Genomic DNA, 25,883 nt, shown 5'->3' on the forward strand with positions numbered 1-25,883 from the left:
AAGATAAGAAATGCTAAATATATATTACTGTATAATAATGGTAAATTTTCCATATGCCAAAAGTACTTCAAGAGTCTAGGAGCATTTAAAAACACCACCAATTTCTCCTTTTCTTGTAACCACATTTAACCTTCAGAGTGAATTAGGGCAAGACTAAATCACAGTTTCCTTGCTGGAAAAAGATGGGGAAAACAAACCTTTGAAGAATGAATGCTTTATGCAATTTAGGTACTGAAAAAATGAATATGGTATTATTATAAAATTAATAGCAGGAAAAGTATCAATAAGGAGATTATATATGCAGCAATTTTTTAATTTCCTCTTAACGCCAGAGGGTAGAGGAGCAAAATGGATCCCATTTTCACTGTTCAATAACAAAGTAGCAAAGCACAGCTCAAACAAGCCTCATTAAGGTGAGTAACTTATGTTCTGTCTTTTATCCTTTAGTAGCCTGTGTGGTCTGTTCTTTAAATCAAATTACCAGACACTGTATGAATTACAGATTACTGCTACGTATGATTATGCCAAAGTTGGCCCCACTATGGACAATCAGAGCAGTGACTCACAGGCCAGAAGTGGAAAGATGATGGTTTGGGAGTCAGTGTGTAATTACTAGTTTCTAATTAGCCAGATGGATCACTTATTTGATGGCTCCTAACTAGCCTTTTCCCAGCTAAGAAAATCACTGTATACTACATTTCCCATACAACACGGCTCCATAACAACCCCAGTGGTTGCCTATGAGATACTGCATTAGTCCCTTAACCTCTGTTCACCAAGAAACACATCCAGAAGTGTGGCTCCACCGAAAAGCACATGGCTTAGAAGCTGTGTTTTCCTGGAGGAATAAATTGGTACTAGCAGCTTCATGTCTGATTCCTAATTCCCCTCTATCCAGCTCTGCCTGGCTTACCCAGAATTACAAACCACTGAGACACAGCATGTTATTTTCCTTGCAGTATGCAGCTGTCAAAGATACTGATCTAGAACATGCATTGTTATTTAGCCTTTTAAAACTTCCTGTAGTTGTCCTTCCCCCTGAAAAACAAAGATTTCTTTTCTAATAGGAGCCTTCCAATGCTAAGCACGTAACCAGGCTTTGTCTTGTGAGTGGCAGATGGTCTGGAGCAATGTGGGGACAGGAGGCAAACTGAACCCTCAGAGGAAGGAGAAACCCACCCTGCAGTGAGGGCAGAAGCCCCTGTTCATGCAAGAACTCAAATGTCCATCCCAACGGCAGAGCAGAACCACTAAAAGATGCTTCCCACCCTGCCGTAAGTCATTCCCGGAGCTCGCCCCAGCCTTGTGCTTTCAAACTTGGGGCTGTTCAATAGTGTCTCATAAAATAGCGTCCTGCAAATGCTTCCAGTCTGTCATGTCTGTTGAAAAAACCTGAAACCTCTAGTATTTAAATATACATGGACTAAAACAGCATTTCATGCCCCAGTGGTCGGCAGTTTAGATGGCACTGCATCGTTTTCAATACAGTAAAGCTTTTTGCATCCTAAAGAAACCTGAGAGATGCTAAAAAACCCATTGGTGGGTTTGTTTCAGGCTCACCTGTGAGAGTACAAGCTCACAATTATGTTTTGCTCTCCATGAAACAACAATAAAAAATTAATATACAAAGACTCTATTACATTTAACTTTTTTATATATACCTCCATAAAGTACCTATTCTAACTGCTTAAAGGCTTGTGGAAGGGAGAACTGTTTCAAAAATTAATAGTCCAAAAATAGAAAACTTTCAACAGTGTATCCAAAAGTACTAACTTCCAGTGACATTTTCTAAATTTCTTTTTCCCATGCTGTATAGATCTTCTATAAAGTGGAAACTTTTTACTTCTTTGACACAAAAGCTGCTTAAAAAAAAAAAAAAGGAAAGAAAAAGCTATTAAAGAACAGCAACAGAAGTCACTAATGGTTCCACTGAGAGTGAAATAAAAAAACATTTCAGGGGCTGTGTATTATAGCTTTTTCTCTCTTTGCCTTACATCTCTTTTGTTGTCCTCTACTAAAACCAGAACGTGAAAGGAAATATCCAACACCATCACATACAAGGAGACATCAGCTAATTTTGTGAGGAAACTCATCAGTAGAGAGTTATCATGAGCTCTATTACTCAGATGTCGAGCAACTAAATTCTATAGTGCAGCCACACAACTGCTCTTAGAACCACTTAGTTTAAAAAAAAAAATTATTGGCAACATAAGCCTTAAAGGAAATTCTCTCATATATTCTCAACCATTCTGCAGAAAATAGCAGCTATACAAATTTATAAGGATTTCAGTCTTTCCAGTGACTGGAGTTGACAAAATGTATGGCATGCTAAATGAAATGGTTTTGCTTGACGAAGGCTGCACGTTCTTTGAACAGTGAACCAACTGGGATTAAATATTCTAATTCTCAATCATATAAAACACTGTGATGGACAGCTCTGTCAAGCTCATTAATACTAAAGCAACTGCTGATAATTGCTCCAGGTTTCAACCTCTAATTAAAGCTAAGTGGCTCCATTTGCATATAGTAAACAATAGAAGTTTCTTGCAATCACACTCCCAGAGGCCTTATCAGCTTCACAAATACAATATCATTAAAACTTGAATGCTAATTACAGTTAATTTCTCAATGCAAATCGGAGTAATTTACTGGATATTTAGGTCTTTCTTGCTCAGACTTAGCACTGCAGTTTATCTAAATGCACCCCAGACACTTACCAAAAATAACACACCAGGAAGAACAAAACATTCCACCACTCTCCCTTCTCCATCACATTTAATGAAATGATGTCAAATGTTATCAAAAGCATTACCACAAATTGAACAAGGTAAATCAATTAGCCTTTCTCCATTTGTTCCATTTATCTGGGTAACAATGTAGAAAAAACAAAGCACTGCTAATTAAAAATAGTTCAGGATAAGCTACAGTGCTCACGTTACAAACTTTGGTACTATTATAAAAAGACTTTCCAAAACTATCCTTATTTTAAACGCTGTCTATATAATGACAAAAATAACAACAATGTGGTAATCTGCATCTGTTGGGAAAGCATGTAAGATGCATTAAAGCATCTAACAATAACACATTTCTAATGTATTTGTAATCTCTCCTTCAGCCTCCTGTGTCAGTTATGAGTAAAGAGGAAGCAGGGGAATTAGAAGTAGAAACTATTTTCCCCACATGAAATAGCAGCCAGCACTCCAGCAGCCTCAAGAGCAGGCTAAGAGAGGAGATTCATGTGCCAGCCTGCACATTCCTGTGGGTGCAGAGGATGGGGATGTGCACACACACCACCGTGAGCAGCACCAGGAGCTTAGGTAAATCACTCTTACCCAAAGAGCAGCCCCACTGCTCAGCAGCACACACAGGAGTTGAAGTTCAAGATGTGCCAGCCCGTTACCTCAGGCTTTTCCTATTCATCTGCTTCAGAAAAGTCTCGGATTCTCTCCCCTCTGCTGTATTTCAAAACTCTGCGTGGACTAAAGTGCAAGTTTCTACAACGGAGCGACAAGTCACTGAAGAGCAGCTCATCCATAGCTACTATAAAAACACTGGTGCAATGCCGACAATGTCACTGGCTAATTACTGACTCCAAATGTACCAGGGAAAAGTTACAGTCTTCTTCCTGCTGCTACGAAGGCTGCATTAATGAGTCAGGTTATGATTTCCATTGACAGTCCCTACTATTTTTATATGCATCCCTGTGGGCTTCCACACTCCTTCAGCCCACACCAGTTAAGTAACAGGGGGAAAGTGAGTAATTAGGACTCAGAGATACCTGTTTCACAACAGCTGCATGCTGCAGAGAGGAGTAAACTTCACTTTCCATGTAAATATTTATGTTGGTATTTATGTGGCCTCTACAGGTCACCAAAGCACTCCTGCATTGCTTTGCATGGAACCATATTCTGCTCCAGCCTGCCCCTGTCCACACTTGTCTATCTGCTTTTCCAAGGAAAAAGAAAAGAAAATTCCAAGTTTTACTACAGAAATATTTACTTGGTAAAACCTTATCTTTCCATCCCTCCCTTTCAGAGAGCCTCCATTTTAATTCTTTCTTGACTAGCCTCTCACCCTGGCCTTTTTCATAGCAGATGCAACCTTCAAGTCACCTCCCAAAACATCCAAGTTTTTGTTTTACCTTGACCCAAAATTCATCAAAAAAATAAAAATAATAAAAATCTAATACATGCTGTCTATTCTGCCTCCTTCCAGTTCCAAGCTACTGTGACACAAACCATGTTTTCAACCAAATAGTTTTTAAAATTACATTATTCTTCACTCTTTCTGTTTCTGTCAGTGACTCCATAATCAGACCCCCTCTAGATTTAATTTCCTATTCTGTTAAGTGTGTCTTTTTCAATGCTGGACATTATTACAAGAATGTCTCTAAGTTCAAAGCGTGCCAAGGTTTTTAACCCCCTCTCAGTCAAACAGGACACAAACAGGACACAAACCTTCCCCCATGAAGGTCTCACAGTCATGCCTGTCACCCACACACATCCACTTTCACGTTCCTTCGCTAGGAAAGAAGACTAAAACAAAGCAAATATAAGATCAGCCTTGGTTCTCTGTGCACAGTCTTACCTGCTACAATTTATGAATCCAAAATCTACCCATGCCAAACACTTCCCTGTAGCCAGGGCATGTCTTAGGAGGCAGGTTTACTCCTGCACTCAGCTCCTGGGACATGTCCCACTATTTGCAACTACTCCACTGCTGGGGCTTTGTCCCTCGCTCTCCTTAAGGCAAATGTCACCTATTAGCTTTCAAAGTATACCAGCATTTTGATCTTTTAAATTATTACTTTCTATAAGCCTTTAATCATTTTTGTTCCATTGAAGGGATTGGAAGGCAAGGACCATGATCTGAGATAAGCACATTTAAATGGTTTCCAGCAGCAGCTGAAGCACTGCTGAAGTGAAAGCCCAAGTATACCATGACTGAGGTCATAGTAGAACTGAAAATTTATAGGAAACTGTGTGGGTCTTTTTGCAGAAACTTAAATTTTTGACACTGTTTTGCTGTAGAATATTGCCCCACTTTGATCATTTCCACTGGTGCTGTTTTCTGACACCAACATGGTGACATGAGAAGTACCAGAGTGTTTACAGAGCCTTCCCTTCTTGGTTCTGAGACTTGATTATTACTGATGGCAGTCATTATGCCAGCTGAAGTCATTTTAGGTGCTGAGAGTTTATGACATATACTCCAGATATACAACATGGGAGCTCGACACCAATACCTTCAGCTGACTCCGAATTTTTCATCCCCAGTGGCTGGGAATAAGCACAGTTCCAATTAGTCGATTTAAAGTCAAACAATTTCATATTTGGGGGTGGATTTTTTGGTTGCCATTCTTTTTTTTTTCTTTTTTTTTGTAAAAACAAGCATTTCCCAATGTGTACACACAATTAATGCCACTGTGTTCAAGAGCCCTTGACAGGTTTTGTTTCTCCTGATATTTATTTCTCCTCAGAAGAGGACAGTGCTGTAGCTGCAAGCCTACTCTTCACCACTAAGAAAGCCTGTTGCACTAAAGGTGTTTGATTTATTTATTGTTCAGTCTAAAACATCACAACAATGTATTCTGGAAGAGCTCAATAAACAACCTCGGGAAAAATAGGAAAGTGGTCCATTGGACACAAACCCTTTTATTTACAGATTTCATGCCTCCAAAATTTTAGATAAAACACCCTTATTTTAAGTGAGCTACCCTTTAACCTGAACTTGGCTCATTGACTCTAAGTCTTTTAGGACAGTGCTTTCCTTGATGTTCACAGAACCCATGGGATTTACAAAAAGGATCACCTGAGCCATTCAAATGAAGAAAAAGGAAAAAAAATACAATTTACAGTATAAAGGCACAGAAGGTTTCCTGATATTCTTATAAGGCAAAAGTCTGGACATGCATTCATAACAGTTTAAGATTTTTTATCCATATAAACCAGTTCTTCCTACTGATTGAGAAATCTTTGGACTATTAACAGTGCCACTATTGCTTACAAATTTTTAGAGGAGCACTTCACTTTGATCAGCTGCCATTTCTCTAATGAAATTCAAGCTCTTCTGCATACCAGAAGATACTAAAACGAGACACACAAACATCTCAGGGAAAACTTTCCTGCTGACGTTGGCACTGTCACACTCCCAGCAGACACCAAGGTGAAAAACAGAAACACAACCAGGAAGCACCAAGTGTCTCTCTCTAGGAACAACTTAAACATCATCACTTGTATGTTCATAACTTCACAAGAAATTGAAAGGTTATACGGCTGATTTTTTTATATATATGCTTTTAGGGAATCTTTGACTTCAGCCTTCCCAACGCCTGCCCCCAGTCCTGCTGGAACTCCAAAGGACTAAGCATCTGCTTCTCATTAGCTTCTCCACAAGTGTTCATCCAATTTTCAAGTTTGCCTTGGGTAGGATTTTTCAAGCTCCTCCTGACCTATACTTATGCCACATTCACACCTGAGTATTCCTGCCTATTTGCTATTCTCCCTTTTGGATTTAACTGCTGAAATAGGTACTATTCACACACCAGAATTACAAGGGAATTGTTATCTTTAACTAACAAAAACCTTTCATAATTCAGCCCAAACTACCTAATGCTTTATTTGGCTGAAAATGCTTTTATTAAGTCCAGGCTGTTATTTAGGTACTAGTGAGAATTTAACTTTGCATTTTCTACTCCAAAGCCTTTTTCTGGAGCCCGTCATCGAACCAAAATCTCCCTGGCTCTTTTGCAGCATTCCATTATTTTCCCCAAACTGCCTCATAAAGACTTGCAAGGTGCATGCATTTGTTTTATAAACCATCTCAGCTCTCCCTCCTCTGGCGGGACTAAGTACAAAGGGATTCAGGAGAATGTCATTTTGTGAAATGATACTTTGCATATTTATTCAGAGAAGCCCTTCACTTGGGGAAAATGCAGAGGCTGGTTCTCTTAACAAGGAGATAATAAAGAAAAATGGTTTCATTTACTCAAAGTACATCTGCACTGCAAAAGAAAGGTATGATGATAAATCGTGCTAACACATCCAAGCTACCCAGTTCAGAGACTATAGATGGTGTGAGGGAGCTCTTTTTGGTTGAAATTCAGGAGTACTTAGCCAGAATAGGATAAGTTATTTCAATTGTCTCTGGTACCTGCAGAAACCCTTCAGATGATGTTGAGAACACTGGATTGGGCCTTCCAAAACAAACAAACGAACAAACAAAAAAATCCAACTTAGGCCAAATACATGACACCAGCAAAATATTTCCCTCCACCCCCAACTATAAATGAAGCAAACAGATGTACCACTGAAATGATGCACAATAAATGGTGATGAACAACACCAGCGGCTCCTGCTTTTAAAAACATCAATCACAAGCAATTTTAATTAAAGTCAACATTAAATAGGTGATTTGGCTCAGCATCCTTGAATTTATCAAGTGGGATGTTTCTAAGGCCTGATTACAAGTTGTAGTCACTGCCACCATCAGGCCTGAGTAGAATTAGCCATCATTAATGTCATTAGCTCCTGGGGGTGAGGGCCTGGGATGAAATACGACGGATATACATCATCTCTGATGGCAGCTTATTCCACTGAACCAATGTCAGGAACCTGGCAGTTTTCTAGCAATATGGTTCTTGGAGCACCAAACTGTTGGTGATCTAATCAAACTATATTTTTCTTTTAGGAATCCCACCTTTTAGAAAAATTTCTATCTTTATTTCAAATATACCTGGATATGGTGCTATAGGTTGGCTTGCTTTCCTAAGAAAACAGGGAACTGGTGAATTATGAGCATTCAGATATTAATACTGCAGCAAGAATTCAGTTTATATGTCATGCTCTTCACCTCTGCGCTGGGGCAATGGAGAAGAGATATGTTAAGGAGATACTGAAATGACAATCTTCACATATCTCCTGTTTTTCTAGGCCTGAATACAAGTTTGCTTCCATTTAATGGAACTCAGCAGCTCCGTTAGTCAAAGACCCTTAAAAATTAAAAAGTTAATTCAAAAGGGGTGAAATAATGAAGATATATGAAACTAAAGAACAAAAGGGAGGTGGAGAGAGATTAGGAAAACCAGATAAATAAATATCCTATGGAATTCAACTGCTATGAAACACACTTTGAGGGATCAAAGAAGGGAAGTTCATAAATGCTTAAAAGAAACAAAGCTACAGACAACAACATAATGACTCAAGATTGCAGTAAATAATAATATCATGTTTGGAACAATGTGTTTCTCTGTTAAAGAAAGAAAATACGGCACCATGGTACGTAAACAGGGAAATTAGAATGCAAGGGAGACATTAATCCAGCAGAAAAAAACAGGAGAAGTGGCAGTTTGATGACTTACCTTTGTCTTGAGCTTGTTCTTGTCACCAAACTTAGTCCTGGTTTATTTGAAAATGGAAGAATAGATAAGGAAAGATCAAATGGGAATGCTGGCATGTAACAGAGGTGGGGAGCAATGCTTTGGACCATGGCTTATTTTGCTTTGAAAAACAAAATTCTGATCTGCAAGGGTCCAGTTGGAAAAAACACACTCCCAAAAGGACTTAGAAAGGAGATGAATGAGAACATTTCAGTGATCCAGAATCACTGATGGCAGCATTTCCTCCTTGTGCAAGAGGCAGGCAGGTACAAAGCTTTCTTGTGTTATGCAAACACTCATTTGTTGAGCTTCAAGGATGTGACAATCTGAGGCACATTTCAGTTCCAACATGCCAAAACACAAAGAAGCACATTTACAAAGGTGGCCAGAGACAAATCCAGGGCAGGCAAAAGTAAGAAGCACTGAGAAGTTGTACTGAAACAGCATCATCTGCTTCCAAACTAGGAGGATTAATCCCACCACTGCCATGCTGGCAAAATTCCCTGCACAAAGCCTGTATCTTTGCTTGACACAGAGAGGGAGGCATTCTGCAATAAGGAATGCACACAGGTAATAAATATAACAAGTCGTTGGGATTATGCTGTCTCACCTTTCATGTGGGCTCTGACACGCATTCAGTTTTCCTTTCTCGCACAAGCAGGGGGAAAACTGCCCTGTGTTTATGGAAGTGTGGACTCAGGATCAGCTGTTTGAAGACATATTAGTGGGTAATTTTGCCCCAACACTGAGATCATCACTCAAGGTTTCTGTCCAAACGACATCAATTAGTATGAACAAAAACCACTGTCTCATGTCTGCTTCTCTCTGGAAATGCACAGTTCTGTGGTCGAGATTTAATTCACAAAGATTTAATTCAGCCAGTATATGTCAAAGAAAATTCACAAAGGTATAACAATTCATAAAAACCAGCAATACACTGATTTATCTCCTTAGAAAAAGATTTAGAGTGTAATATATTTTATAGCTCAACATGAATAGAATAAGTAATAATTTTTAGCAAGACCACTAATAAACTATTTGTGCTCAAACTAACTGCAGTCTGCAGAAATGTGTTTGGCTTACAGCTTTCAGTCAGGTAGTCATCTTTTAGGAAAGGTATAACAAGAGAAATTAAGAAATTCATTATCTATAATTTTCCCAATTTAAAAAAATTCTCCCCTCTAGCAGTAATGCCCTTCCATCACAAGCCACGGGAAGTCATACTACAATAACCCATCTTTTATATAATATTTCCCTTTACCAAAGCACCTAACTCTGTTTGTTATATTTGTTTTCCTCTCTGGTATGAAAAAATCTCTAAATCCAAACTGATAGACATCATTAGGAGTTGATAAGTTAGTCAGTGTTGAAAAAACAAGGCTGCTAAACTTTACTTGAATATTGACCACATGTAGTTTATATTTGATGAGAACGGTATTCCAGGTGAGAGAAACGAATATTTCATCAGGATAAATACTGAAGTACCAGTCATATTACTTGAATTATATTATTCCAATTACAGTAGTTTTACACTGTAGAGGCCTTAAAAGATAACATGACATCATCATACTGAAATAATATTAAAAAACCTCTCAGATGATGGTATAAATTTTGCAGCTGACTACTGAACATTGCCGTTTCTTTATATGCAACTATGACTTAATACATAATTTTGACATAATGTAAGTGGCTCCAAGCCACTACTAGCAATTCAGGAAAAACATATTTAATGAGCTGACAAATAAGGCTCACAAAAGCATGCTCCTTCTGATTATTCCTCAAAACTACTTTCCAATATACTTACTCTGATTCTAAATAGATATTATGCTGTAAAGAATTACTTCTTTTTTTAACCTAGTTAAGTAGTATGATGCCTATCTGATACATAGAATAACTTATGCTTTTACTTGCTCATTTTTTTGCTTCACATTAGCTATGTAAATATAAAAACAATGCTCAAAATTATCAATTTTTTAATTTGCTATTTGAAAAATGGACTGATTTCAAGTAAAAAAGCAGATACGAATTTCATATTATAGTTTGTTCCTTGCATAGATAAATTAAGGTGATGTTTATAAAACCCAAATGGGATGTACAGAAGTGTCTAAAAATTATCAGATTAAAAAGCCAAGTGACAGGACCCCATGAGCACTATGCAGTGCTGAAATGCAGCATCACGTGTTCTCTTCCTTGACAGCAAATTGCAAGGGGAAAAGAAATCTGGTAGTGACAAGTCACTATCTGCCAGATAGCCCTTCATACATTTTTAGGCATCACAGAGGTACCTCCAGCAGGAAAACCTGTGAATAAGCAATATCTAATTTCAGTAGAATTTGACTCCATTTCTGGTGACGGAAAGAGTGACTGCAGTCAGTGACAAAAAAACCCCGAACAAACCAACTCTGTTGCAACTATTATTTTCCATTACTGCTGTTGCTGTGAATCCCATGAGTCTCAACAGGGATTGCTCTGACTGCCCTTACAGAGCAAATACAAGCCCTCATGAAGAGCCTACAAACTTCCAACAAGGTGATAGGGAACAGGTCAAAGAAAGGAAGCAATGCACAAGGACAACGATGGCTTTGCAAAGTCTGATGGCCACAGCCCACCAGTTCTCTGGGATTTGACAGGAATTTGTATATGCCATCACTCTTACTATGAATTTCCATAGTAAATTACTATGAATTTCCATTACAAACCTGCTATTCAAATAATGACAAGCATCTTATATGCTTGACTCTGCATAGCTGAGATCTGCAAGCAACTAAGAATTCCTCCAGTCTATTTTTACTATTTTTTTCCTTTTCAATCCAAATGAAGTACAATTTCCTCTGTTCAGAGACATCAAACGTTCTCTTCCTCTGCATTTTATGATGCAGACTTTCCAGCAATCCCTGGCTTTTATGAGCTGTCTCATATAACCACCATTGTGGTCCACTGTCTGACAGATCTGTACTTTGTCCTTCCCTAATGAGACAGTTCCCCAATTATCGAGCCAACAGGCAGTGTTTCTAGAAAGTTTCATCCCTTTAAGCACAGAATTCCCACAGGGTGATTGGCAAATTATCACACATTAAACCCATCCCACACATAAACTTCAAGAATGTATTCCTAAATAAGCCATTTCCTTTTTTATTAGACCATTTCCCTTTCTACTCCACCAGTTCAGGGTTTTTTTTCAAAGTGTAGAGTCAGTGTCTCATTAAAGCCAACCAAAATAACTCACCTTTCTCTCCCCTCCCATCACAAAATCACCATGCTACAGAACAGCTACAACAGTAACATCACAGAACAAGAAAACGGAGAACTGAGACTGCCTAGTAATGCAGTTTATTAAAGCACCACTGTTACTTCTTTATACCATCTAGACAGTTGTTTGTGGCCAGGCAGAAGACAAACCAGGGGGGTGGAAGGGCTGTAGTGGCTTTTGCCCTGTGTTAAGGCCCCTTGGTGCAGTGTCTCAGCCCTGGCATGCCAAAATCCATCTGTTGGGACAGGTTCAAGCACTTGCTCAGTCTGGGGCTGCTCTCGTTCCTGTCTGAACTCAAAACACTTCTCAACACCTAAGATGGGGGGATGTGGGTATCCCTGTTCAGGAGGCATCATATCATACTTAAAAAAGGAAGAATCACATCAGGTCACAGCATCACCTCTCTTCCCACAACTAATTTCTATGTGGTACCTTGCTACAAAGCAGACTCATGACTGACTACTGTATCCCTCTGAGCTGTTTCTGCACTCTTGATCATAGAAAGCAAACACTGTAATACATTTCAAGCAGCAAATAAAACAAATCCACTGCCTCCTAGGAAATAAATACTGCATATATAAGCATACAGTGGCAGAAACAAAATTTAAATGATAGTGATGGCCCACCTACACATACTAGTGGAGCCACAACTTCCCCGAACAATTTTCCATTCTTTGAGCTAGGAAAGTCCTCATAATCTCTAACCTAAAACTCCATTCCTGTAAATTCAGACTGTTCCTTCTTGTCCTGTCCCCAGCTAGGCAAAAATTTGTTAACTTTTACTCCTCAATAGCCCTTTATTCTTTAAGATTTTCTTCTATCTCCCTCTCTTCACCTTTAGTCTCCTATTCTCTGGACTTAAAATCCTTTTTCTTTCACTGTACTCTTGGTGCATTTCTAACTCCATAATCATCCCTGGCCAAAACACTGTCTCCCAATTGCCCACGTGGGACAGAGCAGCACAACAGGTAAATTCACAGATCTTTCCTGTTTAATTGTCACTCTATAGCTGCTCCTTTCTTGGTTTTCCCTCAACAGGGTAAGGCTGTTCAACTCACTCCAGTGCACAATTCACTACAAACTCCAGCTTATTCTCTGAGGAATCTCTGCCTAGTGCTTCAATCATTCCTCAGCCTTTCTCAGCTGAATGAGCATCTCTGTTTAGGTGTAACAATTTACACTTGATCTCACTGAATAAATCTCATTTAATGAAACCCTTATTGAAAAAACAGGATTGCAATTCAATCTACCAAGATCATTATGGAAGGAATGGTTGGGAGCACATCCAACACAAAGCAGAAGGCCTTGGGTTAAGAAAAGTATGGCCAGCTACGACAGTTTGTGGAACCACAAGGGAAGATCACAACCTCCTCATCTGATGCAGATGTAAAAAGCCAACATGACGATTAAGGAAACTTACAAACTTAACGTAATGGATTAATTTTTAAGGATATTATCCGTAAAATATCTAAGAAGAAGAAAGCAAAAAAAAAATAAATTAAAAAGGAAGGCTAAGCTGGAGACAAAACTGAGTTTGAAAATGTAACATCAGACATATCATAGCTTACAAGTTAAACAAGTGTTTCAAAGAAACAAATTAAGTGGATTTATGATACTGCGGAAATTTCCTTCCAAAGCAACTCTTCTGATTGATGGATATGAATCTCTATCAGAAAACCAGATGATAGAATAAAGTCAACCTTTAGGAATTTCAGACTTATAACTCATTGCTATGGCAACATTCTCGGCAAGAAATAAGTTTCCTTGAAAATAAAAAATAAAAAATCCCTTTACTTTTCCCTAAACCATAATTCTGGGGCATAAGAGAACGAAACAGGTAAAGGTACAACTGCAAATCAAACTGTAAGACCAATACAGTGCCGTGTACCTTTTTAAGCACCTTCCTACAATTTAAATAAAATTCCTCTTTCATGAATTTTATAATTTAGAACAGGAGGAGCTGAAAACACTCTGGGTTTGAAATTGATATTAAAAATTTCAGTCTATGAGTTACAATGGAAGATTCAGGCATCACAGAGGCTAAATGTGTCTCCACTCAAACAAAGCTCAATGAAACCCGCAGCCGATCACAAGTACAGCTTGCTTTTAAAGGTGGATGCAAATAACAAGTATATCAGTGAATTCCTCCACAGTCTATTTTTAAAATCCCCAATTATAGGCAGAGACAAATATTTTGGACAATTACAAAACACTGTTTCTTTCTTAAGTGCTCTTAACAGGTAAGTGGCAGGTACAATTCCTGACATATTTTTATATGCTGTTCTGAATAATTATTAGGTTGCGTTTCTATACAAACAAGTTATATTTGTATAAACAAAGTATTTCTATTAACTTTGCCAATACACAGACAACAAATATAACTAAATGACCCTTGTTCATGAAAAACACCTACAAAAATGACACAAGTTGAAATTCCCTGTATATTAACTTAATATTTATATGAAAGAAATATTTATCTAACAAAGCCCCAAATGATACTTTAATTTAAAAACACTGCAAATGCACAGCTAGTAGCATGCATTGTGCACACTGATTGAAGACCCCAGAAATGGAGGCAAAATGTGGATTTCAAAAAGCATGTCCTGATCCTATTTAGCATACTTTTGTAACAACCCTCCCCAAAATGCAGCATAAGATGCGTGCACAGGAGGGACACACTTTTATTCAGAGTCCAAAGAGACAACCCACTCTCCCAGAAATATCCCATCATTACAGGTCACTGGCCATCCCACCACCAAGTGATGGCTTTTCCACTCGACCTGACGATGAGCAAGTCAGCCCTTGAATAGGCCCCTCACTGCTGAGATATTTCTAGATGGCCTTTTGCCTTTATGTACTTCAGACAGAAGGAGCAGAGTGGTTGTGCTGAAAAGTGAAGTCCAGCTAAGAGGCTTTCCCTGGAGCAGGACTACTTTTTGCATTCATAGCACAAACACCCAGGCAGAAAGAGACTGATATTTTTGATGTGTGTGTTTTTATGTCACAGCAAGCTAATCTAGTGAGGCTCTAGAACAGCATGAACTCCTCCCTGCCTGACTCTAGGGAACTCATAGAAAAATTTCTGTATTTTCTGTATAATGTTGTTAATACATTTGTCGGTGATAAGCAGAGCTCCTTCTGGAACTCACAAAGCCACATTCTTTGAGAATTTCCTCCAGCCCCCCCCAACAGCCATAATTCTCCCCCAAGGTGGAGGTCAGAGAGTGCAGACTAAAAGAAGTGCTTCTTGTTAAAGCTTTAAAATTCACCCCCTGCCAACATGAAGTGTTCCTGAAGGCTGCAATTCCGAACAGTCCTGAACAACAGCAGAGCTACAGACTCAAAAAGAACTCCTCCATTTCTGTATCCATTGCAGAGGAAGTCTGTCCTGCCTTCTGGGTGAGGGACCAGCACCAGCTTCCCTTCTCTGCAAACACATTGCAGCCTTTTTGGCTTAGATCCCACCCACAGCAACACACAGCATCTTTATTTTATATGTTCTGTGTAGTTCATGAAGTGCCTGTCTAACTGCAATCCTGCCTCTGACTGGCAGTAATTGATTGAGATTTTTTTTTAACCACGAGCAAAGCCCGAATGAAGTAGGTGGCAGGGAAGTGCTTGATGTTCAGAAAAGTTTCAGGGTATCAAATGGCTTCGAAGCAGTTTATTCAAAGAAAAACAGGACAAGAGGTCCTACAAAAAAAGTCAGAGCACACAGAGTAAACAATTTCAAAGACTGTGTAAACAAGGGGACCAATTTAATCCCTGAAAACAGTGATTACAACTCCCCCAGTCTGCCTGATAACCTAAGAATTAATTGGCCTGTATGACTCTTATGTAGAAAACCAGCACAGAGAAACAGGAAAAAAAAAAGAAAAGGCAACTATTTTTTACCATTTCTTCTTTCAGTGAAGATTTGGTGCATATAATGTATTCCCAGTGTTTCAGCAGCAGAGATTTAATTGATGCAGGACAGCAATCCTTAGTACTGTGCTAAAGAGACCAACATCAAAATACAATTGTTTGACTATAAGAAAATTATTCTGAACATTTAAGAAACTTAATTTGCTCAAGTGCCAACTATTTACTCTCCTTGTATTGCCTTAAACATTTTTTTTCTCCCAGTAATCTGTACAAACTTCAGTGGAGATAAACAGAAACAAGTCTCAAGTATCCTCTTAACCAGACAGAGCACTGTATATATAAGACTCATGCAACACAAAAGGTTCACCCAGCATCACTGACCACACAAACAGCCAGAGAGCAGCTCAAGTGTTCTACAGTAGGCACAGCTACATAAACAAGTGTTGAGGGAAAAGCAATGCACGGTTTTGGGAATGCAAGATAAAAAGGACAAACACAAACTTTGGTAAGCTAAAAGGCAGATGGAGTAAGATGACCTGAGAGAGACTAACTGTGTACAAAACAGCTGATACGGCATTTGAAACCTCATATTGAAAATAAAAGGTTTGTGAAAATGGTCATGGGAGGCAAATGTCAGGGGCTGTGTGATTTCTCTGAACAATCTTGTGGACGATCAAACTTGTTCCTGAGGCTTTTCTTCCCGCCTTGATGGCTGTACATATCCTCACCCACCAGCTGGGCTGCTGGTGGATTATGAACCTGGGCAATCACACTGACTGGCATTTCATTACATCCCCTCATCTCATTTTTGGTTGTGCCTATCACTTTTTGTTTTTGATACCAAGATGATAACACGTTCAGATGAGATACCAGTGCTCCCTCAGGAGTTAGCACAGAGCCGCTCACATCCATGCCTGGACACCTTGGATGTGAACACAACCCAAATTACTATCAGCTACACCACATAATTGCCTTTTTGTCATTCACACAATGACATTGTTCTCTGTCCCCCTCCATAAAGCTGCATCTCACAATTTACACAGTATTTCAAGGCCATTAGCCTCCTTTCCTCAGTGTCTAAAAAAACTACAAACACATATGTTTAAGTGAATTTTGGTCTACTTTGAAGCCTATTCCTGTTCTCCCCAGTCCACTTTGAACTGAAATACAACCTCTGTGGCATCCATCATTTCTCTATAGGCAACTAACAATAAGCAATAGTGAAACAAGTGACTGCTGTAAGTACATCGAATTTGAGGCTTATTATTCAAGACCATTTCCTCATTGTGCTGGTTTTCCAACACGCTTCTCCCTTTGACTATTTGTGAACTGAGTTATTTTTCCCCACCATATGCTACTTCATCATTTCCCATGCTGAGTTCCACTGTAGCTGTCAGCTCCAGCTCTGACCTCTCTTCCACTGTAACAAAGGCAGAAACTCCCTTCTGGTGCCGGAGCGGATGCTGCATGAGGTTATATTTGCAGTCTCTAATCAATTGTCATCATATATCTCTGTCCTTTTTCTAGTGTTTGCAACACTGCCTAATGTAGTATCATTTGTAAATGTAATTAATGAGCTGTTTATGTACTCTTCAAAAATCATTAAGATGTTAAATTAAACCGCGTTTAGTGGTGGACCCTGAGTCACCCTGTGTGCTTCGGTCCAACTCGATACGTTGCCATTCATCATCACTCTCCATCCATAATGCCTCCAGCAATTCCAGCTCCTATGACACAATTCATGTTCAAAACAATTTGAATTCTGGTGGGTTTTTTTCCTCTTTTTGCATTAATCTGTAGACTTGCTGTCCTTTCTGTTTTGAAGGTAACAGATTTGTGTTGTTGCAGTCCTTTAATGTCTTCCTGCTTCTTTCTTACTACAACTGCTAATGCTCCAGTGTGTTCTGGTTTGATTAATTCTTTTAGTGTACTACAACATGCTATCACAAATACCTATTTATCTATATATCATAAGTATTCTGCTTTTCCTGCTTTTCCTCATTATCTACTTTAAAACTTCTCATTTTTCGCTTTCACATACTTCTTTCATCTTCTTGTTAAAGAGGCAATCAAAATACACTGTCCATCAGCACAGCTGATTTTCTTTTCCTTATTTTACACAGGTAAAATTCACCAATTTACCATTTACCACGGTTTTCGTCTAGCTTTTCCCTGCTGCAAATATATCTGTTGCCATAATCCAATCTACACTTAGATGTTCTCTATTTGAGTAAATTTGAGTCCTCCTGCTGTCTGCAAGCTTCCAAAATCTACAGATATTTTTATATAATTTTCATTGCTTTCTCTCTATGCCTACTCTACTGGATCTTGCGAAACCCACTGCATTCTTTTCCTTCAGACTCATAGTAATCTACTGCTCCCTAATTGAATGAATTATACATTTTACTTTGCTCCAGGCTTGATTTGTTCATTAGGACAGACACTCAAGGAGCTTTCACTTCCCAAGGCATCACTGAAATCACTGGACTTAGGGCTTTTTAGAGCGGTCCATGATCTGTCATGTGGACTTTAAAATCCATATTGCTTGCTAAGCTTCTTAATAGTGGTATGAATGAATGGCCCTTGGATCCTGTTCAGCTTGTGCAGCTGTGTTCTGCAAGTCTGGGTGGTGAGTATTTATTATCTCAAACAGGTGCAGAGTCAACAGCTCTTAACCAGCAAGGAAATAACCCATGGGTGATTTCTCCTGTGGTCATCTTATTAAAATATCAGGCCAGCTTTCACGACACCCATGAGTATGTCCACTCTATTATTCCATGTCAAATGCCAAGCTACTACCTAGAATGTCCTAAAAATTACAGAATCCCTAAGGATACAAACATTATCAGCATTTGAGCAACGCTCACCACATTTTTTCCTTTGTTATTTCAATACTCTTTTTTACACCCTTTCATATTTAGTATTTTATTTTCTTTTCCCCCCATCATGTTAGGCACTTTACTGTCACTAACCTGAGTGCCCCAGAAGAAGCTCCTGCCCAGAGCAGGCAGGAACAAGGATGGATGTAGGAGCAATAGCACAGTGATCTTACAGGCTCCAATGAGAATCACAGCAGGGCAGGAACATCTTTGTATGTTTAAACAATCCCAGGCAGGAGTTCAAAACATGCCCCACCAAACCAAGGCTGTTTTCAGTTCTAACATGTGGGTAGCATTAAACAAACAAACAAACCCACCAAAAAAAATAAACCCCACAGTGGTTTGAATGATGGCAAAAAGAGGGCTCGCTGGACATCCTTTTGAGAAGCAGGGAGAGGATTTCATCAGCAAAAAAATGTGTGAAGGGCACAGTTTACACCAACAAGAAAGAAATTAGAAATATTCATCAGGTCTGTCTCTGAAGGGTACATCTAACTCGGGTTCAAAGCCCTGCCCCTCTCCTCAAAAAGCTTTATTTTCCATTTGTGACTTTTCAATGTTAATAGCTTTTCCTTAAGGAATATTTCACCCTGATACAACATCACCAGACCAACTAAGATTGGTTTTCTAAGACTGTGTGTCCATGTATTTCACACATAAACATGTGTTATCACACAACCAGCCAAAATGACCCAGAAAGTGTGAAGTCAGGCCGAGATGACAAATTCCTTCTCAAACCTATAGGGAACTAACCTATGGATATCTAAAGACTTCAGCTTCAATGGTTTGAGACACAGAATGAAAGCTTCAGAGTTGTAGAGAAAAAAGCTTCTTTGCTCTGTGGACTTTGAAAATCTGGCCTTTTGAGGTACAAAACTAGCATGTATTCCAAGCAATCAAAGAACCCTTAGAGTTCAATGAAATATCACATAACTGGCTATTTTATGATTGATTTTTGGTAAGGGTGCTATAAACAGCATCACTTGACCAATACCTTTATTTTTAGAAAGAAACTAATGGTCAGAGTAAGCAACAGAAAAAATTTCCCAGCTATTTTGGAGGCAATACTGTGTGCAGTTATTCCCCTGACCAGTGGCTTCCTAGGTCTTTTTCAGTAAATAATACAGTATAAGACTGAGCCATAGGACCAGTGCCCTCCCTTCCTTTATGAGAGAGCTGCTTGTACTCCTACTACCAGGCACCCATTCCCTAACTCCTACAATAAGTTTATCCCTTTCCTTTAGCAACTATTTTGGCCAAATTGCATTTAATTTCTTGCTTTTTCACATCGCAAACAGCAAGAAACGCTTCTGGAAGCTGACAATTATAATTATTCCACATCAAGGAAACAAGGATCCAAATTAGAAAAAGAAATAACATGTTCTCACACAAATACTTACAATTGATCTGATGTTGTTTTCTTTTGCCAGTTTCAGAGAGGATTTATAGCAACTTGCTAAGTTTTCTTTATGAATGTCAGTGAGGTGGCCTCTTGCAATTGGCCCAACAGTGTGGATCACATCTGCAGGAAATAAAAGATGAAGAAACATTAGAGATTCTACTATATCACACAACAATCCAATCTGGTCTTGTACCTAGACACAATTATGTAAGAAAATGTTTATAACTGGAAATCACATAATAAGCTACATGTGTAATAATTAAAAATGAGAACAGTAAAGGTTAAATCTTGAAGTATTTGGGCAAAAATGAGAAAGGTGTGCTAAACCCTTGTTACATGTCCACTGCAATGCACACTCAGGAGAGATGAAATGTTTTCACAAATCCTCCAAATCTTTACACCTCTACAACTGTAAATACTATAAACTTTGAAACAGTTGTTCTCACTCCTCAAAGTCCACTCACTGGGAAACTTCACAACACAAAACCTCAGCTTATCAATGGCAAAACACAGGTTGTATTTGCTTTTTCTCAGCAATCATTTTTAAGAGAAGAAAAGTTGTGACCTATGAATTTGTTAAGTGCTTTCCTCTCACGTCAGACCAGATGGAGACGCCATGCCATAAAACAAAATATTCTGTTTGAAGAAATTTATAATGAACAAAAATAGAAAGCACAGTCCAGGAATACCTGAGGTATGGACTCATCAAAATCAGACACTGCAATCAATCAAAGTCTCTAAAGTGCTATAAGAAAAATGAATTTAGAAGCCTGGAGTAAAAAAGCCTAGCAAAGAAATCTACAAACTAAAAAGTATCATGATTTGACTATCAGGAAGCATATTTACTTTTTAAATATCATTCTTCTATAGTATATGTGAACACAATAAAATGAGTTATGGTGGAATGCATTTTTTTTTTTATGTTTCCTTATCATCCCTACAACAGTGGCACTATTTTTTTGCAACGCTACACGAACTAGGCCAATGCTTTCAGTTGCAGTTCCACTGTTCCCATTGGTTTGGTTGCGTTCCTACCCATATGGGACAGGTTTCCAAGCAACATCTGCTGTTGCTACACTCCAGAATATTTTAATTTACTCTCAAATCCTACAGAATTCACACCATTATTCTTTGTCCAAGCTGTCTTTGATTATTTCCATCCAACCTACAACAAGGCATAAGAGAAAATGGACAAACTAACATTAAAATACACACTTTTTTAAAATCCAGATGCCATCTGCCAAGTCCTGCTCTCTGCTACTCAGAAGGTGGCTTATATGCTGAGGCATGATGTTTCAAACAATTCCAAAATTTTTCTTTACATTAGCCACAAAGTCTCGATAAATCAACAAATAAAAGCACGTCTGAATCCCAGTGCCCAGAAACATTGAGGAATCGGCTGCGATGGAGACTAAAACCCGCAGGAGCTAAACTTCCCCAACTGCTACAGAAAACCCTCCTCCTGAGAAGTAAATAAAAGGTTGATTTTGATCACAGTAATTTTCTCCAGTTGTGGGAGCAAGATGGACAGATTGGATAATTTCTGTTGAATGTCACAGCTGCCAGACATGGACTCCAGCAAATCCTCCCTGCAACTCAACCATCACGGAGGTGCTGAGCCTTTATCCACTGCCGAGCAGGATGATAGCAGGGGACTAAGACATCCAGGGATTTCAGAACAAGAGTTGTGTTTTCACACGTTTCAGCTACTATCAAAAACTGAGAACTATTAAGATCTAGGAAAAAAAAGCAAGCTAGTTTAAAATTTGCTTCTGTGTGCAGAGATAAGGTCATGAGACTACTTCCATTAGGGAAGACCTTAATTTCAGCTCATGACTACAGCAGTTCCCTTCAGGTTGAAACTTTCCAAGGAATGTTTTTATTTGGAAGTGTTGGCAACTTCAGAGGACGAAAAAACTTCTCTTGACTTTCTTTTTTCGTTATTTTTGGGAAAGGTAAACTACAATTACTGAGCAAGGGACATGGTTTAATAGTGGACTTGGCAGTGCTGGTTAATGGTTGGACTCAATGACTTTAGAGGTCCTTTCCAAGCTAAATGATTCTATGATCCTACAGGGGAAGGAATATACTCATGAATCTGATCTCAATCAAGTTCATTCTACATTTATAGACACCAAGATTGGAGGCACCATGATGCATTTCCAATTCACAACACCCACCAGCCAACAAGTAAATAAAGGAATGACTATAAAATCAACTTAAAAAGAACATGTAAAGGATGAATAATAAAAGAAAGAGTCATAAACATTTCCCTCTTTCTGCTAAGGTTGAGTTTCTTGCATTTCAAGGTGCAGCTGGTTGAAAGTATAATGGCTTAAATTATTAATTTATTACTTAAAGACAAGAAGGAGTTTTGGGGAACAGCCCAAGTACTAGACTCTTGCTCGTGTCTTTCTGTATAAAACTCCCACAGTATGATTTCTAGATACATTTCACTCATTAAATGTTTAACTCCATTCCCTTAGTCTTTCATTATTAAACACAAGTTTTAAGAATTCTCAGCTCAATAAATGCAAAATGTTTTCCTTGTCATCTTTTTTTCAGAACTTCCCAATTTAGCATTTTCATGGAGACTCATTAGCAACCCTCTGCCACTGTACCAGACACTTCATGTAAATAGGTACCATTTAATGCCGTTACTATCTTTTCATTTTTCAAAGTCCATCACAGGTGGTTCTTTAGACAGGACCCTGACCAACCTGATCTAGTGGGAAGCATCCCATGGGAGGGGCATTTCAACCAGATGACTTTAAGGTCGCTTCCAACACAAAGCATTCCATGATTCTATGAATTGCTTTACAAAATATCACAACTATTGTAATAGTTTACAGCATATTATTAGCAAAAAATATGCTTTTCTTAGGCACATTATTTTTCTGAAACACGTGATAAAGATTTTACTAGCAGAGCAGCATTAATAATAATATGCCAGTGTCCTTCATGGTCAGCAGACAAACAGGAAAGTAATAATTTCATTGTTGTACTCTGTCAATAAAATCAGTGTATACATACATTTCCAAAGCTACACATTATTCCGCTGTTCCACAATACCTTAAGGTTTGCAGGCAGGCAAACCCCTTTGAGATTATACAGACATAAAGCAAACAAACCAGAAAATAAAACAGCTCTCCCCCTTCTTCAGCCCATGCAGTTACTACATCAGGATCAGACTTCACAGGCTGAAGCAGAGCCGTTTATCTTTAATATATCGACCAAGACTATGTCAATCTTCAAGCTTGTCTGTCACAATAAAGTTTCCTTTCTGCTCGTACATTTTACCTGTACAGACCCAGAGAAATTTGTTGGCTATGGAGCTGGAGGAGGGAGGGTGTGCTGTAGGGGGGAGCCCACAGGCATTTCTCTACAAGAAAATTTGAGGCAGAACTGCTGCTCTGACCACCCATCACAGCAGCCAAACTCAAATGCAAACTTCCAGACTGCTGGGAAGGACAACCACAGACGTGCAGGCCCTAACTGGCACCTTCCACACCACTCTACCACTGTGCAGAACAAGCTTCCACCCTGGAGAGCAGCACGGCCTTTCTGAAGCAAACACTGTGGTAAAGGACCATCACAGGACACAGGCACAGGGTTGAGTTTCACCATGGGAGATAAAAAATTGACTGCAGAGGGCAAAAAAGATGGGAGCGCAAGCTGTGGGGATAACAACAGGCTGAAGGTACACTGTGCATACAGAGGCACAACAGCACGGAACAGAAGTGGTCTCATCACCTAAAGATTTTTAAACCAGGGGAAATGTAGAAAAACTCCAAAAAGATGTAGTTGGCTGGAAAAGCCTGGTAGAGATCCCTGCTACCAAACAGCTCCTGTTCCTTCTTGTAGCTCCTGCACCCTTTTTGCTGTCTGAGTACAAACAGGAGCAAGAGATGCAAGTATTTCCCAAAAACTAAACCAGTTTTTTGGTCTCCAAACCCAGGTAAACAGAGTACAACTGGGAACAGCCAGCTCTCAGAGAATGCCACACTCTCCAATTGTAGTATTTTAAACTTTTATGTCAAATGAAGCTGCCAGCACTGCTGTGAAGCTGCTGATTTACTGTGGTCAGTCTTCCAGCCAAGCACAGTGATAGGAAACTTCATTAAAAAGAAAGCTGCAATCCATGGGTTCGTAAATCACTTTGTGTACACAGAGCAGAGATGTTTGCTTACATTTTTAATAGTACACCGAGGTGGAGAGCCCCCAAGGAAGGTATATTCTCATCTGGGATTCGGGCCACAGCAATGGATCAAACTGCTTTTAATGCTAATGAAGCCATTTAGTTTTAAAGCAGTTTTTATAAGGAAAGGAGATATTTCAAAAATGAAACTACATCTGCTGTAGAGTACAAACTACGTGTAAAAAGGCCAATGAGGCTTGTTTTCTCTGGTCTTTTTTATTAAAGAAGTCAGTCTATACATCTTAATGTGTTGTTTGTCACACGAGTTTTTATCTGCACTGCTATGAAGAAAGGGCAGAACAGCACAGTCAAAGATGAAACACAACTTCCAACTGGAAAAGGAGGAAGAGAAGTGACTGTGCCTCAAAAAAACAACCTGGAGGACTGATGTAAATTACTTTTGATGTAATTTACTTTTCCCTTGTCCTTTGTAAAAGCCACTAGACAGCAAAATATTACTGTAATGAGTTTTTCCAAACAACTAGAAAAGTACAAATAAGTTCCTCTCTTTCCTTCCCTTACAGATGTGAGTGTGGCACATTCACATCGTTAACGAACCACGGCCAGAAACAATTACACATTTCTCTCCTTCACCCCATTCACACATTCATGGCCATAATCAGCCCATCTCACCATCTGCATAATGAAGCTGTGCCCTGTCAATCACAGTGGGAACTGTATGAATTTTAAGGAGGAAGGTACCTCACTGTGTGTGTCACTGAATTAAACAAAAAATAATCCGATAAAAACTTGGAACAGTAAGGGCTCCATTTGTAAATCTTATCAGTTCATTTACACAATAAGCACCCACCATATTGGTGCTAAAAAGGGACAGCTGAAGTTGAGCTGATGGGAAATGGAATTACCTCTAGATATTCATACCTACTGGCTCTCCCTGTTCTTCAGGAATGCACACAGCTCAACACTTTGGTATACAAATTGCTCAGCTTGTTCATTTTCTATTTCTAGTTACATGCACTTGCACACAAAATGTGCATTTTCAGTGTGTAACAACTGGTAATTTAAGTTTAGCTTAAATGACTCCCATAGGACCACAGTCTAATTTAACTTATTTACTAATATGTGCCTCCAAAACTAGATTAGAGGAGCTGAATATTTTAAATGTAAGATGTCTTATATAGATTGCTGAATGCTCTGTGTGACTATGTAGGACACAGCTACTCAATTCAGAAGCATTTCTTTGCTTTACATATATTGCATTTATCAGCAGTTAAAGAGAGTCTCAGGTTTTTAAGCTTGATGCAGTAAGCACAGCTCAATCTGAACTCTGTACCTTTTATAGCTGCCTGCAGTGATTAATTAGCTGGTTTGGGTGAACCAAAAAAAAAAAAAGTTTCATTAGCTGCAAAAGCTGTGATATCTAGAAGTCGTTCATGTGAAATATTTAAGCCATTTTTCACCTAAATGGCATTGTCTGCCAAGAAAAGGTAAAGAATATGTTTATTGTAAATTATTAACCAGCATCCCTCGTAGCGGGTTAGGTGTATATCCTAACTACAAGACAGCACAGTCAGAAAACAATATTCCCAAAGGGAGAGGCGAAGGATTTGCTGAGCCTGAAAGATCCTTGTGGGAGCCACAGGAGTCTGTGCTCAATAGGCTGCATTTACCAGAGCACGGTCGCTCAGCATCCGTGGGAAGCTGGAAAACACAGGGAGCTTGTTCCCGATGGTTACACCACTGCCTCGACAGCCGGCCAGAGAATTAAGTCACACAAGTCAGAGCCCAAGCCTTTCTGGCACTCGTGCTTGTCATGAAATACAAGGCCCAAGTATGTCTGTGTAATCCCAGAGCGGTTCCCCTCCCATCAATGAACTTACAGCATCGCTCTGCCATCAGGGCCTCGCCATTAACGGCCGAAACAAAAGTAGGCTCTGTTCAGGCAGGACAAG

General features: G+C 39.1%; 1 protein-coding gene across 3 annotated transcripts in view; it reads right to left on the reverse strand.

The window, feature by feature from the left end:
• The window catches only part of MACROD2 (MACRO domain containing 2), an 844,666-nt gene that overhangs the window by 338,903 nt on the left and 479,880 nt on the right, over positions 1-25,883 (reverse strand). For all 3 annotated transcript variants that reach the window (XM_027693439.1, XM_027693438.1, XM_027693440.1), the window contains exon 6: positions 19,771-19,892. In XM_027693439.1, the coding sequence (XP_027549240.1) occupies positions 19,771-19,892 (122 nt within the window). The remainder of the gene's footprint in view (positions 1-19,770; positions 19,893-25,883) is intronic.

Source organism: Neopelma chrysocephalum, unplaced genomic scaffold (assembly GCF_003984885.1).
Source record: "Neopelma chrysocephalum unplaced genomic scaffold, ASM398488v2 Primary Assembly neopelma1_91, whole genome shotgun sequence".
NCBI lineage: Eukaryota > Metazoa > Chordata > Aves > Passeriformes > Pipridae > Neopelma > Neopelma chrysocephalum.